The sequence below is a fragment of the Trachemys scripta genome, chromosome 19 (assembly GCF_013100865.1).
Source record: "Trachemys scripta elegans isolate TJP31775 chromosome 19, CAS_Tse_1.0, whole genome shotgun sequence".
In the NCBI taxonomy this organism is placed as follows: Eukaryota; Metazoa; Chordata; order Testudines; family Emydidae; genus Trachemys; species Trachemys scripta.
The window spans coordinates 1,426,076-1,440,179 of record NC_048316.1 but is presented as its reverse complement, the minus strand read 5'-3'; the positions used below and the strand labels follow the sequence as shown (position 1 = coordinate 1,440,179).

Below are 14,104 nucleotides of genomic sequence, written 5' to 3'. Positions count from 1 at the left end.
CTACCCCCAATTTCCCCCAAGGCCACTACCTCACCTTACATGTGCGTCTTCTCTAGGGTCCAGGCACCTAATTAGTGGAGCCATGCCTGTGGGACTCCACTAATTAGGTGGGTGGCCCTTCATTTTCTTGTGTGCGGCCACCCAGGTGTGCACCTTAGAGGGAACTATCCACGGACCACCTGAATGGAACTTGCGGACCACAGTTTGAGAATCTCTCATCTAAAGTATACACATACCATATAGAGGAGGACACACTTATGATGGTAATTTATCTTTTATTACCTTTGTGAGCCTCGCTGAAGAAGTAGTTTATTAGCAGAGATTCTGATGTACATCACACACTGGCTTTTTTCTCTTCTCCCTCCCTATTACATGTAGAACATAGTGCAACATATATAGTAGTTATATCAAAACACTTCTAAATGCCCATAACAAAAGCCCCACACAGCCCACTGTACTTCCTAAAACACTCCAACACCTGTGACCCTTGTTGAATGAAACTATAAAATAACTAACAGAGTGTCCTGTGGCACCTTTAAGACTAACAGATGTGTTGGAGCATAAGCTTTTGTGGGTGAATACCCACTTCGTCAGACGCATGTACATATCAAATAACTGTTCGGTTTAAAGTGAGGGGGAGGTGGGAGAGAACTACCCTAGAGAGAGTATCCTCCATGAAGATCATGACCTAGTTAATTCATGCCATTTCCACTGACCACAGGGTCTGGGCTCACCTGCAGAATATCACAATAGATAAATCCCTGGTTGGTTTGTTGTTTTTACCTCAAAGCAAAACTTCCTCCCTTCCTGGGAAAGTGTGAAGTCCTAGTTCCTGGGTACATGTTGTATCTGTGGCATTTGCATAGGCTGTCTATGTAAATAGTCCAAGGTACTTCAGGGTCTGAGAGTCTAGCATTGTCTGAGAGGCAGTAAGTGTCCATTATATGCTTCCCAGCCCCTTCTCCAGAGAGATCTGTACCAACAGCATGATGCTTTCTCCTCCATTCATTTTATATTTGTATTTCTTGGCTCCATGTTATTGGGCTTTCATATGCCAGAACATGGAGCCTTCTTCTGAATTCAGCATGGACGGGGATTACACGATTGCAGGATTTTTCCGACTGCATAGCTACTCAACAACAGTGAAATCTAGACCAGAAGTTGACATATGTGACAGGTAAGTGAGAAGGTTAGGGCTTGGGGCTGCAACAAATACTATGTGTCAGTACCTAGATAGTAGAGTCAGTGCGGCTACGCAGGGGGTAGGCTGTAATTACTGCTTAACATTCTGTCCAGTATTATCTCACTGCTTCCTTGTGCTCACGGTCTGTCTGCTAGATCCACCTGGTGCCTCTCATCTTATACTTAGATTTTAAAGTGTTGGAGCAGGGCCCATTCTGTGTTTGTACAGCAGCTAGTACAGTGGGGCTTCTGCAACCCAATACAAACAATAACAATAATAATACAGTGACCAGAGCTTTAGAAATGCTGTTAGCCTAGATTAGACAGACACAAAGAAGGAAATCATATTTAGTAGGAATAGAAACAGGAGGCGAAACAAGCAAGAAAAAGAAGTAGAACAACAAGTAGGAAAGCAGATATGGGACAAAAAGACCCACGGCAAATAGACAGGAAGCTGCAACAGAGATGACGCATGGTGGGCTAGGAGTTGGGGCATGCAGGGCTCACCTCTCATTAATAAAATGACAATAGTCCAAAATATCACAGCTTAGTTGGTGTGACTGCGGCCATTACAGAAGAAAATCTCTGCTACAGCCAAGATCCACTCTGTGCCATCAGAGATCTGGGGAGATGTAGGTGGTTTCTCCTCTTGTGCCACCTGAGCAGGAGAAAGGGAGCAGAGCAGGGCAGTGAATCTGCCCCATAGGATAGTGCATAAGGGGTTGCTGATTAGGAGAGGGACAATGGGGATTTGAACTAATAGGTAAGATCTGATGTGTGTTGTGCAAAAATAAATAGCGGCAACCTCAGTGTAACCGTACAAAAAGAAAGATACTTGTGCTGCTGGTCTCCTCATGAATCCCCCATGAGCCATAGTACACGTAGCAGAGGGGGCACAGACAGGTGAAGTGATTTGTCTCAGGTCACCCAGTGTGTCAGCATTAGAACTCCAGGCTGCCTGGCTCTTGGACCACATTGTTGTTATGCCAGGTGTTGCCCAGGGTGCATCTCCAAGATTCAGTGAAGCCTTCACATCTCTCTCTTGCCTCTACAATAACACCTATATTTCTGCAGCGCGGCCTCTGTAAACAGCCATGGCTACCACCTGTTCCAAGCCATGAGATTCGCCATCGAGAAGATAAACAACTCCAGCAGCCTCCTCCCCAATGTCACTTTGGGCTACGAGATCTACAACACATGCTCAGAATCTGCCAACATGTACGCAACACTGAGTATCCTTGCCCAGAGCAGGCAGCACCACGTGGAAGTGCTCAGCAACTTCACACACTACCAGCCCAAGGCTGTGGCTTTGATAGGGCCGGACAGCAGCCAATTTACCCTCACCACCGCAGCTATCCTGAGCATCCTCCTTATGCCAGAGGTAATCAGTAGCTTGTCTGGAGCAATGCCAAATATATTGGAAGCAGTACGGTCTGTGGCAGGGTCAAACACAGGAGCTGATTGGGGTAATCCTGATTAATCAGAAGAAGGGCAGGGAGTGGGCTTGTGGTTTGGGGTGGAGGTGGCTGGAGGATCAGTGCTCCGAGCAGGTGATGTGACCCCTATGGTCCTTTGTGGCACGTGGGACTCAGTCTCGGTGTGACTCCATCAGAGGTTAGGCTCATTCCTAGCGCTGAGAACGACATGCAGCCATGCTGCTTACTTGGTTGTTTTTTCAATGTGTGTTGCTGCAGCCACCACATCCATGTGCCCTCCAAATACCAGTCCCCTCACGCCCACAAGAGTCACGGCTGATGCTGGTTCCTCCTGCCGGTATCGCTGCTCGATGCCAATCGCCCCCCTCCTCCTCGGGTAATCACTACTCAGCACTGACCTCCACACGGTACCAGTGCCCATCCTCTCTGTGCAATTTCCCAGCTGGAGACACATCTTTTCCCTCATTCCCTTTTGCAGATTAGTTACGAAGCCTCCAACGAGATGCTGAGCCTGAAGCGTGCCTACCCCTCGTTCCTGCGCACCATCCCCAGCGACAGGCTGCAGGTCGAGGCTGTGGTGCTGCTGCTGCAGGAGTTCGGGTGGAACTGGATTGCGATGGTGGGCAGTGATGATGCCTATGGCAGGAATGGGATAAAGACCCTGCAAGAGGTGGTGGCTAAGCATGACATCTGTGCCGCCTACCAAGGAATCATCCCCACGAAGAGGGGCGCCAGCAGCCCAGAGCTGAAGAGGATGGTTAGAGTCCTTGTGGGGACCGGGGTCAATGTCACCGTCGTCTTCTCCAATGTGGACAGTGCTAAAGACTTGTTTGACATGGTGGTTCAGGAGAATGTGACCGAGAAGGTGTGGCTGGGCACTGAGGCATGGTCTCTAGCCTCAGAAGTCTGGAGCATCCCTGGCATCCACAGAATAGGCACCGTGATTGGGTTGTCAGTCAAGCAGGCAAAGCTTCCAGGATTGGAGGAATTTGAATCTGCCCATGTGAGTTCAGAGAAAAGTAATGTAGCCACGTGTGCCCCTGATTTGGGTCCTGACGGGAGGGGTGGCGGGAGCAGCAGTAAAGAGAGCACCAGCCAAGGCTGCAATCAGATCTGCACAAGGTGCCACTCACTCACTTCAGCACCCCAGACGTTTGACATTTGGACCTCCTTTAACGTGTATTCGGCGGTGTTTGCTGTGGCCCACGGCCTGCACCACTTGCTGGGTTGCTGCTCGGGAACGTGCAGCAAGGTCAAAGTCTATCCCTGGCAGGTGAGTGGGTCACGGGGAAAGGACCCCCTCTCTTTTGTACAGGAGCGAGAGTCTCCTTGTGTGAAGCTGCCCGGGGGCAGCCCGAGCTCAGGGCAGGTGTGACTATGCTATAGTCAGAGCAGGGGGCTGGAAGTAGAAAGGAGCAGAAGTATAAGTATCTAGCAGGATGAGCAGGTGCGCACCAGCTCCAAGCTCTACCTGCAAGCTGCATGCCGTCAAAGCACCAATAAGGTTTCAAGGCTGGTGAATTGAGTCCCAGAACAGGCCAGCACTGCCCTGCCAATGGGCCTTACCCTGCTCTGGAGAGACCATCTCTAATCAGAAGAGAGGATGGATAGTAGCTGGGGGCCTCGGACACCTGGGTTCAATACCCTGCTTCCCTATAGGCACCGTGTGCCCTTGGGATGCCACTTACGGTAAACTTTTCAAAAGCCCCTAAGTGAGTTAGACGCCTCCATCTCTTGAAAGGCAATGAGACTTAGGCATTTTTGAAAAATATACTACTAGTCTCTGTGCCTCAGTTCTCCATCTGTAACATGGGCATAACAGGACTGCTCTGCCTCCGGGTGGTGGGGGAATTCATGAGAAAGAGAGAGCAGCAAAGACATGGACACTCCCACCCTGTTAAGGCTCTAATCTATCCCCGACTGGGGTCTTTGCCCAGCGGCTGAAGCTTTATGTGGGAATCTTGGATCTTTTCTGTCTGTGGCTTTTTTGTTTTCCAGCTCCTGGAAAAAATCAAGCAGGTGAATTTCACTCTGCAGAAGAGCCAGGTGCATTTTGATACCAATGGGGATCCCCTGACAGGCTACGACCTTGTCGTGTGGAAGTGGACTGGCCAGACCTGGTCTTTTGATGTATTTGGGTCTTACGTCCAAAACCCAGACAGACTGAACATTGGCCAGGATGGATTCCTCTGGCATACAAAGGATAATCAGGTACCACAGCATCTGAGCTGCATGCTGGGAAAGGAGTGGCCTCAGGAGGGTAGGGCAGTAGCACCAAACAGGGATTTTCTTAGCATTACAAACAAAAACAACCTCCCCTTATTCCTGAAACTTGACCCTGCATAAAGCTTTGTGTCCCAGGGCTTGGAGGAGCAGACTCCTCCAGGCCGGGAGGGGCCCGCCTCACCACTTCTTCTGCGCTGAGTCACATTTTCTGGTCATTGTCAGGTCGGCTGCATCTCCACAGGTCTTTCCCATAGCAGGGTGAAGCTGGGGCACTCAGCATCTCAGGGTGTAGGCTCTGTAACAATCGGGGCTGGTGCTCCTGCTTGCATCTTAATTTTCAGAAAAATCTCTCTCAGGAAGAATCACCCCAGGCATGGCCTTGTGCTGCTCCCACCCGCAGTCCTGACCCCTTTCCTGGACATTAAGGTGCCTGGAAATATACGGAACAGCCCTGTGGTGAGCAGCCTGCGCCGGTCCCAGGAACTCAGCTTTGCTCAGTCTGTGCTGTTTCCTAGCTGGCCCAGCTGTGATGGGGGCTTGCTCTTGGCAGGCCTGACCCTTGCTGTGCTTTCATCTAGGTGCCTGTGTCAACTTGTTCAAAGGTCTGTGTAAAAGGAGAGAAGAGGATGCAGGTGGGGCTTCACCAATGCTGCTTTGACTGCGTGGCCTGCCCCACAGGAACCTTCCTGAACAGCAGTGGTCAGTAGTCATAGGGGTCACAGCCAGGGCAAGCTGGTTAATCTTGTCCTGCCATTCCTGTGTTCCTATCCCATGCACCTGGCTCCATGCTCCTCTTGTACACGCTTACTCCAGCCCTTCTCTATGCTCCTTACTTTCTCCTTCTCATCCATCCTGGCTGCAGCAGTTTCCTCTTCTCCTCCTCCCATTCCTTTTCCCCTCCTCTTGTGGAGCCTGGTGACTAGCGTTTGAGATGCAAATGGCCCAGTGCAGCTTGCTCTCTGACTTCTCCATTTGTATAGCTCTCAGAAGGGCTGCAGTGCTGTGGGTATGTAAATACCGGGTCTCCCCCCCAGCGCCGAGTGCTGGCTCCAGTGCACTCCTGGCTGGTGCTAGGAAGCTGTGGTTTCAGATGGGTTGCTGGGAATCAGATGAACAGGTGAGCTGAAGCTGCAGCTGCCTGACTCCTCTCACTGTGAGCTTTGGGTAGGGGAAGCAGGTGTGACAGCTGCTGCCTGTCCTGGGAGGAAGATCCTGCCCACTGTTGTCTTTGTCCCGTTGGCGAGGCAGGCAGACAGACAGACAAACCCAGAAAGAATGAACAGCACCAGGTGGCAATAAATATCAGGGCGGAATTTGGTTAGTGGCAAGTCGATGGTGCTGGAAGCGATATGAAAAATGCTTGGATGCTGGGGGCCAGGTGGTGTCCAGGGCTGACTGCAGGATTAGCTGATCCCCGCTGTGCCAGCCACAAATACAAACCTATGGCAAGAGGATGTCTTCGACCCCTTTACTCTCGCTCAGTAGACGCCAGCAGACTCCATGTCACACTAGAGTATGAGCTTTGGGCAACCGCCAACAGTGGAGAGCTTCAGGGGTAAGTTACTCAGTGTGCTGGCTGGGTGAACACCTCAGCATCCAACCTGCAGGTGGAGGAGAGAGCAGCTGCTGCAGACATGCCAGCCTCTGTGGGGCTGTTGCATCTGCTGGAGCCCTCATCACATGTTCCCCCACCCAGACTGGCTGCATGAGCTGTGTACTTTACCCCTACCAGGACTCCAGGTGGTCTGTAAGCCTTAGTTCACCCAGGTAAGCCAACAGAAGCTACTGCCCCTGACTAAGCTAGGGGGAGCCATGCTGAGGGAGGCCACTCTGTAGCCCAGAGTTCTCCCATTCTAATTCCTTTCCATATCCTGCCACAGACACCCCAGTGGTCTCAGAGGACCATTAACAGCACCAGAATTGCACTCACTCACTCTAGGGCTGAGGCCTTTGGATTTGTCACCTTTTATACTGTCTCACTGAACCTTGTTTGGAGGTGGTGCACATTGATCCCAGGTCATTAAAGACCCTAACGCACTTTACATAAGGGCTGGGTTGTTATTCCCAGCATCTGTGCTCCACCCCAGAGGCAGCTGCATCCCAATGGTGGGTGATCCCTGTACGCAGCTTGTTCAGTGTTTTGGGATCCTTTCAGGCATGAGGTGCTATAAGAAGGCAGATCATTATTACCATAACCAGCATGGTGTGTGAGCAGCATCTCAGCTCCTCCATTCCCTTCCTCTGCAGACCTCTACAATTGCCAGCCCTGTGGGACAGATCAGTGGGCCCCAGTGGGGAGTGAAATCTGCTTCAATCGGACCATCGAATTCCTGTCCTGGGCTGACCCCGTCTCCTGGGCCCTGCTGACTGGCATCACCCTGCTGCTGCTGCTGCTGGCAGGGACAGCTGCCCTCTTTGCCCAGAACCTCACCACGCCAGTGGTCAAGTCGGCAGGCGGGAGAATGTGCTTCCTCATGCTGGGCGCTCTGATCTGTGCCTGCTGCAGCCTCTACTGCTACTTTGGGGAGCCCACCTGGCACACGTGCCTGCTGAGGCTGCCAGTCTTCTCCATCAGCTTCACCATTTGCCTCTCGTGCATCGCAACCCGTGCCTTCCAGATCATCTGCATCTTCAAACTGGCTTCTAAGTGGCCTGCCTTCTATAGAGCCTGGATGAGGCACAATGGACCAAACCTGTTCATCGGAGCCTGCACAGCCGGCCAGCTGGTGATGTGCCTGGTCTCGCTCAGCACCAATCCCTCAGTGCCTAGGAAGGACTACAAGACGTTTGTGACGCTGATCATCTTCCAGTGCTCGGAAGATGACGCTGTTTGGGTACTACTCTACAACATATTGCTCAGTATCTGCTGCTTTGTCATCAGCTACATGGGGAAGGACCTGCCTGAGAACTACAACGAGGCCAAGTGCATCACCTGCAGCCTGCTTATCAACTTTGTCTGCTTCATCTGCTTTCTCACCACCTATGTCTTCTACCAGGGCAAGTACCTGGTGGCCATCACCGTGCTGTCCAACCTGACCACCCTCTCCGGGATCTTTGGAGGCTACTTCCTCCCCAAAGGCTACATCATCCTCTTCCGAGCACAGCTCAACACCACTGAGCACTTCCAGATGTCTATCCAGAGTTACACCACGAAGAAGAGCTCGGACTGAGCCCACGGGCGGGGGAGCAGGGACACCTTGGGGTTTATATGGGGGGGTGGGGGGAGGTCCCTCACAGCTATTGATCTCTGTGTGCTCAGCCTCCCAATATGGGGGAAGAGGGTGAGAGATGTGTGCAGGGAGCTGCAGGGGGGCTCTATTGGGAGATGGGGGTGCAGAGGGGTGGAGAGAGATGAGCTCAGGCCTGTGACTACCTGCTGGGCTGTGAGGTGAGAGTAGCTGTGTGGGAATGGGGCGGGGGGGGGGTAATGAGCAACATGCCCTGCAGGGGGCACATGGGAGGATGCTGGCCACATGGGGCCAGTGCTGTGGGAGGTGTCAGCAAGAACAGGATTGACAGGAGCTCCCCTGTTTCAGTTAGAACCTGGGCCCGGGGCCTTGCCTCACTCCCCGCCAGCCTGTGGGGTGAGGGACAACTCAGCCCATGCTCTTCGTCTTCCCTGCGAGTGGACGGGCGGCCCTGTGACAGAGCTGCATGCAGCGGCCTGTGCAGGGCACGGAGGTAGTGATCCCATAGCCTGGGGGGGGAGGGAGTTTAGGGGCAGAGCAGCGAGGTTAGCCCAGGGCAGTAACACTTTGCTGTCCCCTTTCGCGGCTCCCCCCACCTCCAGCCCTCCAAGGGATAGTGCTTCCCAGAGCCCCATCCACACTGGTCCTGCTGCCAACTCCAGGGCTGCACTTCATAGCAGCACGGGACTGGCTCCATGAGCTAGTGCACATCCTTAGCCTGGCTCTATGGCTCCAGCATTTCAGGAGCACTGACTCCCACTGCTATCCCCTGCCTGGCATCCTCATAGCCGTAAGATGGCAGCGCTGCATGCCCCCTGCCCACTTCCAGCCTAAGTTGCAGATCACAGACCTGGAGACAGCAGCAGGTCCCAGGGGAGCCACATCCTCCAAGACTGCTGTAGGATATGGGGAATGGAATGGAAAAGAGGCACAAAACCAGATGGCACAAGTCATTCTACAGTACTGTGTCCTGGCTATTAAACACTTCCCCCCAAGAGAGATCTGGGCTTCTCTTTTCTCCCTACTAAACGGATGGAACGCCCAGTGAGTGGGGCTGGGCGGGGAACGGGATCCCCATGAGCCCAGCACCTCGGAACAGGAGGCTCTTGAAGATTTGCTCATGCCCCTGGAACTGAGTGGCTGATGGTCTCTCAGGCTGGTTACCCAAGAGATGTGAGAACAGCTGCCTGGGAGGCTCAGGCCATTGGCTTTGTCAGCTCAAGGTGGCAAGGGGGAGGCTGAGCTCCCTGGCCAGCCTAGGATAAAAACGCCCCTTTTCTCTCGGGTGCTGATGTGGGCAGAGAGTGGGGTTGGGAACAGGCTGCTGCTTCTCAGCACCAGCACCCAGGCACGGGCCCATTCACTCCCACGGCCACAGGGGACACTAAGCAGAGGGAACTTACACAGTGGGCACTCTGCTCCAGTCCTCATGCTCTTCTCCCCCTGCATCGGAAGCCATCTCACTGTGCACTCAGCCCCTCCCTCTCACCTTCCCCACAAAGTCCCGACATTAAGTACTATTTTTGTCAGATAGTTTTTACTGTTAAACTGCCATTAAATATAACACAGGAGAAAAAAATCGAATGTCTCTCCCGAACAGCAGCAACAGCACCCAAACGGCCACCAACAGTCAATCAAACTTAACTGAAAACTCACGCACTGCTGCATTACAGCCCATAGTTAGCCCTGCTCCTGTCCCTGAGGACTTACAAGAGCCTTTGCCAACACTGGCAGGGTGACTGGCTGCAAGCTGCGATTCCCAGGGCCTGCTGGATTTGCCCAGGGAGGCTGAATGCAGAGCTTTGCTCCTCTCTCGGGGGGAGTCACTCAATTGTCAGTTTCAGCTGAGAGCATCCAGGGGAATAACATTTGCCGCTACCTGTACGAGGTTCCCTTCCGGCCAAGTAGGCCAGCAATGACCAAGGGGACAGAGCTGTTCTGCCTGGAGCAGTTTATAGCCTGTCCCTCAATGACAAGGGGCTCTTTCTGCCAGGGCCTCCGAAGCCCCTCTGCTTTCCCTGTGGCTCTGGGACAGGCTCCCACCCAGCAGCCTGCACTCAGCAGTTTGCTATTTGTTGCTTCATGCTCCACGAGTGATGCAAACTGCAGTGCCTCCTGCAAACTCCAGGCCTAGCCTCCCCTGTGCTGGGAAAGAGCTTCCCTGTAGATGGGCAGGAAGCCAACAGAGCTTTCTGAATGAGATATGCAGGCTCTTTGTCTTCCCTGGATACCCAGAACACACTAGGCACCTCCTTGCTCCAAAGAGCTCCTATTCTCAGCTCAGTGACACAATAAGGTCAGAACCAAGGTGTATCGTGGGAGGGAGCCTGGGGAGAGGAAGGACGATGATGCCAATAACACAGTCATGCTGGGATGCAGAAAGGCGTGCACACAGCTGGAACAGGCTACTGAGGGAATTTGTACTCAAATACCGCAAGCTCACCCCCCCCTTCACACCCCCCCCCCCACTGCTCACTCACAGAGGCCAGTAGGCTACAGGGTGTCTCTCTGGATTCACTGCCAGGGAATTTTTCAGGTAACAGTTTTACTCTTCAGTATAAAACCTAGGCCAAACAGCAAAAACCGCCAAGCCCCCACCCCCAGTTCTGGCCACCCTGGGCTCCAGCTCCCAGAGGCTTTTCCCCTTGGATCTCTTAGCACGTAGAGGAAACAACACACTGCACTGCAGCAGGAGCCCATCTCCATCCTTCCCAACTGAGGCCAGGTCTTTTCACTACCACTTCAGTATAACTTGTCACGTTTTCACACATAAGTCACACCGATCTTAGTGCCAGCGTGGACAGCGTTATGTCGGCGGGAGAGCATCTCCCAGTGCCTCTCGCAGAGGTGGATTCATTGTGCTGACAGGAGAGCTCTCTCCCGTCGGCCTAGAGCGTCTTCAGCGGACGCGCAGCAGTGGCGCAGGTGCAGCTGTGCCTATGTAGTGCTCCTCGTGTAGACTAGCCCTGAGTCACTTGGTGACTTGATAATCCTTTACTACCTTTCCAGATGGGCCTGATAATTGAACAGGGCTACTTGGCCCCAGCCCCCAGCCCATAAAGGGGGCCGAACACCTGTTACACAACCACAAACACGAAGCACTGTGCACACACCCATATACAAACATTGCACACACTCCTCCCACACACTATACTATGTAGAGGGGCACTCGCTCGGCCCTAGGGGGCTGTGAACAGGCACTTGCCTTCCCATCTTTGTCATCCAACCACCCCCTGCAGTAGAACGACTCCCCTTCCTCCTACAGGCTCAGTGAAGTCAGACTAGTTAATACCTGAGTGAAAATTTACAGGGAACCACTAGTGCTGGTGCTTCCCCCTTAGAGTCGGTACGGAGCTGATAACCTAGGACACTGCTGCTGGAGAAGCTGGGACACTTAGCTCCTGACCCCTATGGCCGGTGAAAATCCTGTGTCTGTTATGGGGGAGAGTGGAGAAGGAATCAGTGTGCACCCAATTCCCATTGAGCAAGATCACAATCTGCCTCACAAACCCTGCAACAGTTTCATTTGAGCCTGGGATTCTTTTTCACGTCCTCTCTGGAACTCTGGTGTTACACTGCTGTCGGTCTGGCTCTGCCGCCCCAGAGGTGGCTGCACTTCTGTGCAAGGTGAAGTGATCTGTGTACACCCCTTGCAGGGTGTCGTGAAACTTTCTGGGCTCATATTTATAAAGGGCTTGGAAATGCTAGAGATGTGCAGTGACATCACTACCCATGCCTACCTTCTTTACCATCATTATCCTGTGGATTACTGTAGAGCCGAGAGACCCAGCCCAGAGCAGGGCCCCGCTGTGCAGCACACCAAGAGGCAGACTCTGCCCCCAAAGCACTTACACTCTAAAGAGACTAGACAGGAAGGCTGCTGGGGAGGCGGAGGCACAGTGCTGGGTTCTTACATCACCACCACGCTGCGGCGCTTTCTCCCATTTTCTGGAGTACGTTCACTGTCTTTTCCTGTGAAAAATCCTGGACTGGAAACTGGTTTATTCTGACACACACAGTCATCTGGCTTCATGGGAAGTGCCGTGCGGGTGGTAACCTCTGAACTGAGGGGAACAGGGTGTGGCCACTTTGTTTGCACTCTGAGTGCGGTGGAGAGCTCAGCGGGGTGGGACACTGAGGGATGCAGACTCCCATACTGCTGCCAAGTGCCCCTGGTAGCCCCTTTTCCTGGAAACAGGATCTTCCCAGGGGGTTTGGGATTCCTCACAGGTGGGGGAATGTGGAGAAGCCCAGGGGGAGAGCGGTGCTGTGATCCATGGTTTCCATCCATTTCAGCAGGGTTGTTCAGGCACTGGGGAAGCCCATGTGCTGTGCATCTCCAAGGAAATCATCCTGCATAATGCTCGTTATCCAGGGATCCCAAAGCACTATTCACTGGTACGGACATCATCATGCTTCCTCTTTGACAGATGGAGGTTGAGGGACAAAAAGGAGAGAGACAGGCCCCAGGTCAGAGTCAAATGTCAGGTTGCCCGAGGGCCAGGCCAGTGCCCTCTGCACTAGACCACACTGCCTCGAGACAGGATGGCACGAATGAAAGAGCGGGGAGCACCTGCTATGTCCAGCTCGCTATTCATGTCCCAGGACGCGGGCTCTTCTTGACTCTCTAGCTGGACTAGTACCTGCCCCTCTCTAAACATCATTATCACGCCGTAGGGCCCTGCAAGTGGAGAAACAGCCACACTCACTCCTTGGCACCAGATGGAGGCAGGATGGGGATCATTAGCCTCTGACAAACAGAAAGTCATTTCCATGTAAACATGAAGATGAAACTCTCCCTGCAGCGCCAGGGATGAGTTGGAGCCTGCTAGCTAACGAGCATCAGAACTGTTTACAGAGCTCTGATCATGGCAGCGTCTGGCTGCTCTCACCAAGGCATTTGCAAGAATCCTTCTGTGGTGGTTCCTTCCATGCTGGGGTCCCCAGACTTGTGCCCTGTTGTTCAACGTGACATGAATCTGTCACACATTTTTACACTGCAGAAGGTATGGCAGCTGGATGGCTTGGGCCAAATACAGCCAGCAGGGCTCTGCACTGAGGGGCCAAGTGCAGTCTATGGTGACTCCTGGTCCCAGCATGCAATGCAGCCTTGCTGCTTGGATAGCACCTCTGGACTTGTTTCACCGTTGCCATGCACCTTGTGTCGTCATACACACCAACGCAAAGGGAACATAAAAAGCTACCATTCCAATATGGCACCATTCCACCCTTGACGCTGGTGTAACGACCACACAAGCTTCAGGTCTCCTTCTCCCTCTAGGACAGTCTTGGTGGGCTGCATTTCTATGTTAAGGATGGGGCACCTGTAACATGGTCCACTGTAGGCAAGACCTGTGTGCCAGTAACCTACCCTATTCCTATAGTGCCCACGGTGTGGGGGTTTGCTGTACTCAAACAGATAAAACATACAGCTCAAAAACAGTGATTTGAGCCAACAGAGATGATTGCACAGAAAGGTCTCCTAGCAAAGGGCCAATGCCACACAGACTGCAAATCAAGAGAGGTAGAAGCGTCCATAAATGGCCCCTTCTGGATGAACAGAGTAGGCAGTTGGTGCACAGACCGGTAATGGCGCACACACTAGCATTCCCATATGGCCATCCAGAGGGTGCACTTTAGACAGCAATGCTTCAAAGTCTGGCCCAAGCAGACGGGAGAAGTCTGACGGGAATATACACAAGAGTCAAGCGCTGGAAGGAAAGGGCTCCTGAAGGAGAACCTTGACCCCAGAAGTAAAAACCCCAAACCGAAGAGTCCTGGAGCAGGAGACTCGTGCCCCATCAGAGCTGCCCCATGGCGATATCGCTGTCCCCTGTCACTGCTCACTTTGCTCCGCTGACCCCTGTCCTTGCCAAAGCAGAGCTGGAGGCTTCCTGAAGGAGGCTGCTCCCAGCTCCCAGGACACCCGGAGAGTGAAAGACAGGAGTCCGGGGTGGGAAAGGCTCTGGCAGCGCAGTGAGAATCCTCCGCCCACCTCCGCCCGAGGATCTCCCAGCAACCGGCAGCTACTAATTAACAAAGGGCCCGTGGGGCTCGTCTCACCGACCCCCC

General features: G+C 53.1%; 1 protein-coding gene across 4 annotated transcripts; it reads left to right on the top strand.

Annotated features, from left to right (window-relative positions):
• On the top strand, positions 1 to 9,029 carry TAS1R1 (taste 1 receptor member 1). 4 transcript variants are annotated; one of them, XM_034753280.1, is made up of 7 exons: positions 1 to 263; positions 1,059 to 1,177; positions 2,257 to 2,563; positions 3,097 to 3,891; positions 4,617 to 4,829; positions 5,423 to 5,543; positions 7,092 to 9,029. In XM_034753280.1, exons 1-7 carry the CDS (start codon positions 258 to 260, stop codon positions 8,012 to 8,014), a joined length of 2,484 nt encoding a protein of 827 aa, XP_034609171.1. In that variant the 5' UTR covers positions 1 to 257; the 3' UTR covers positions 8,015 to 9,029. The 4 variants fall into 4 exon arrangements, with proteins under 4 accessions (XP_034609171.1, XP_034609173.1, XP_034609172.1 ...); XM_034753282.1 differs by lacking the exon at positions 1,059 to 1,177; XM_034753281.1 differs by lacking the exon at positions 1 to 263 and having other exon boundaries at positions 272 to 1,177; positions 3,097 to 3,621.
• The last annotated feature ends 5,075 nt before the right edge of the window (positions 9,030 to 14,104 follow it).

Bases quoted from the DNA above. Each gene is read 5' to 3' on its own strand.
- TAS1R1 (XM_034753278.1), top strand. From the start codon at position 945: ATGCTTCCCAGCCCCTTCTCCAGAGAGATCTGTACCAACAGCATGATG. The intron at 3,892-4,616 runs GTGAGTGGGTCA...TTTGTTTTCCAG, and splicing joins TCAAAGTCTATCCCTGGCAG to CTCCTGGAAAAAATCAAGCA. The intron at 5,544-7,091 runs GTCAGTAGTCAT...CTTCCTCTGCAG, and splicing joins AACCTTCCTGAACAGCAGTG to ACCTCTACAATTGCCAGCCC.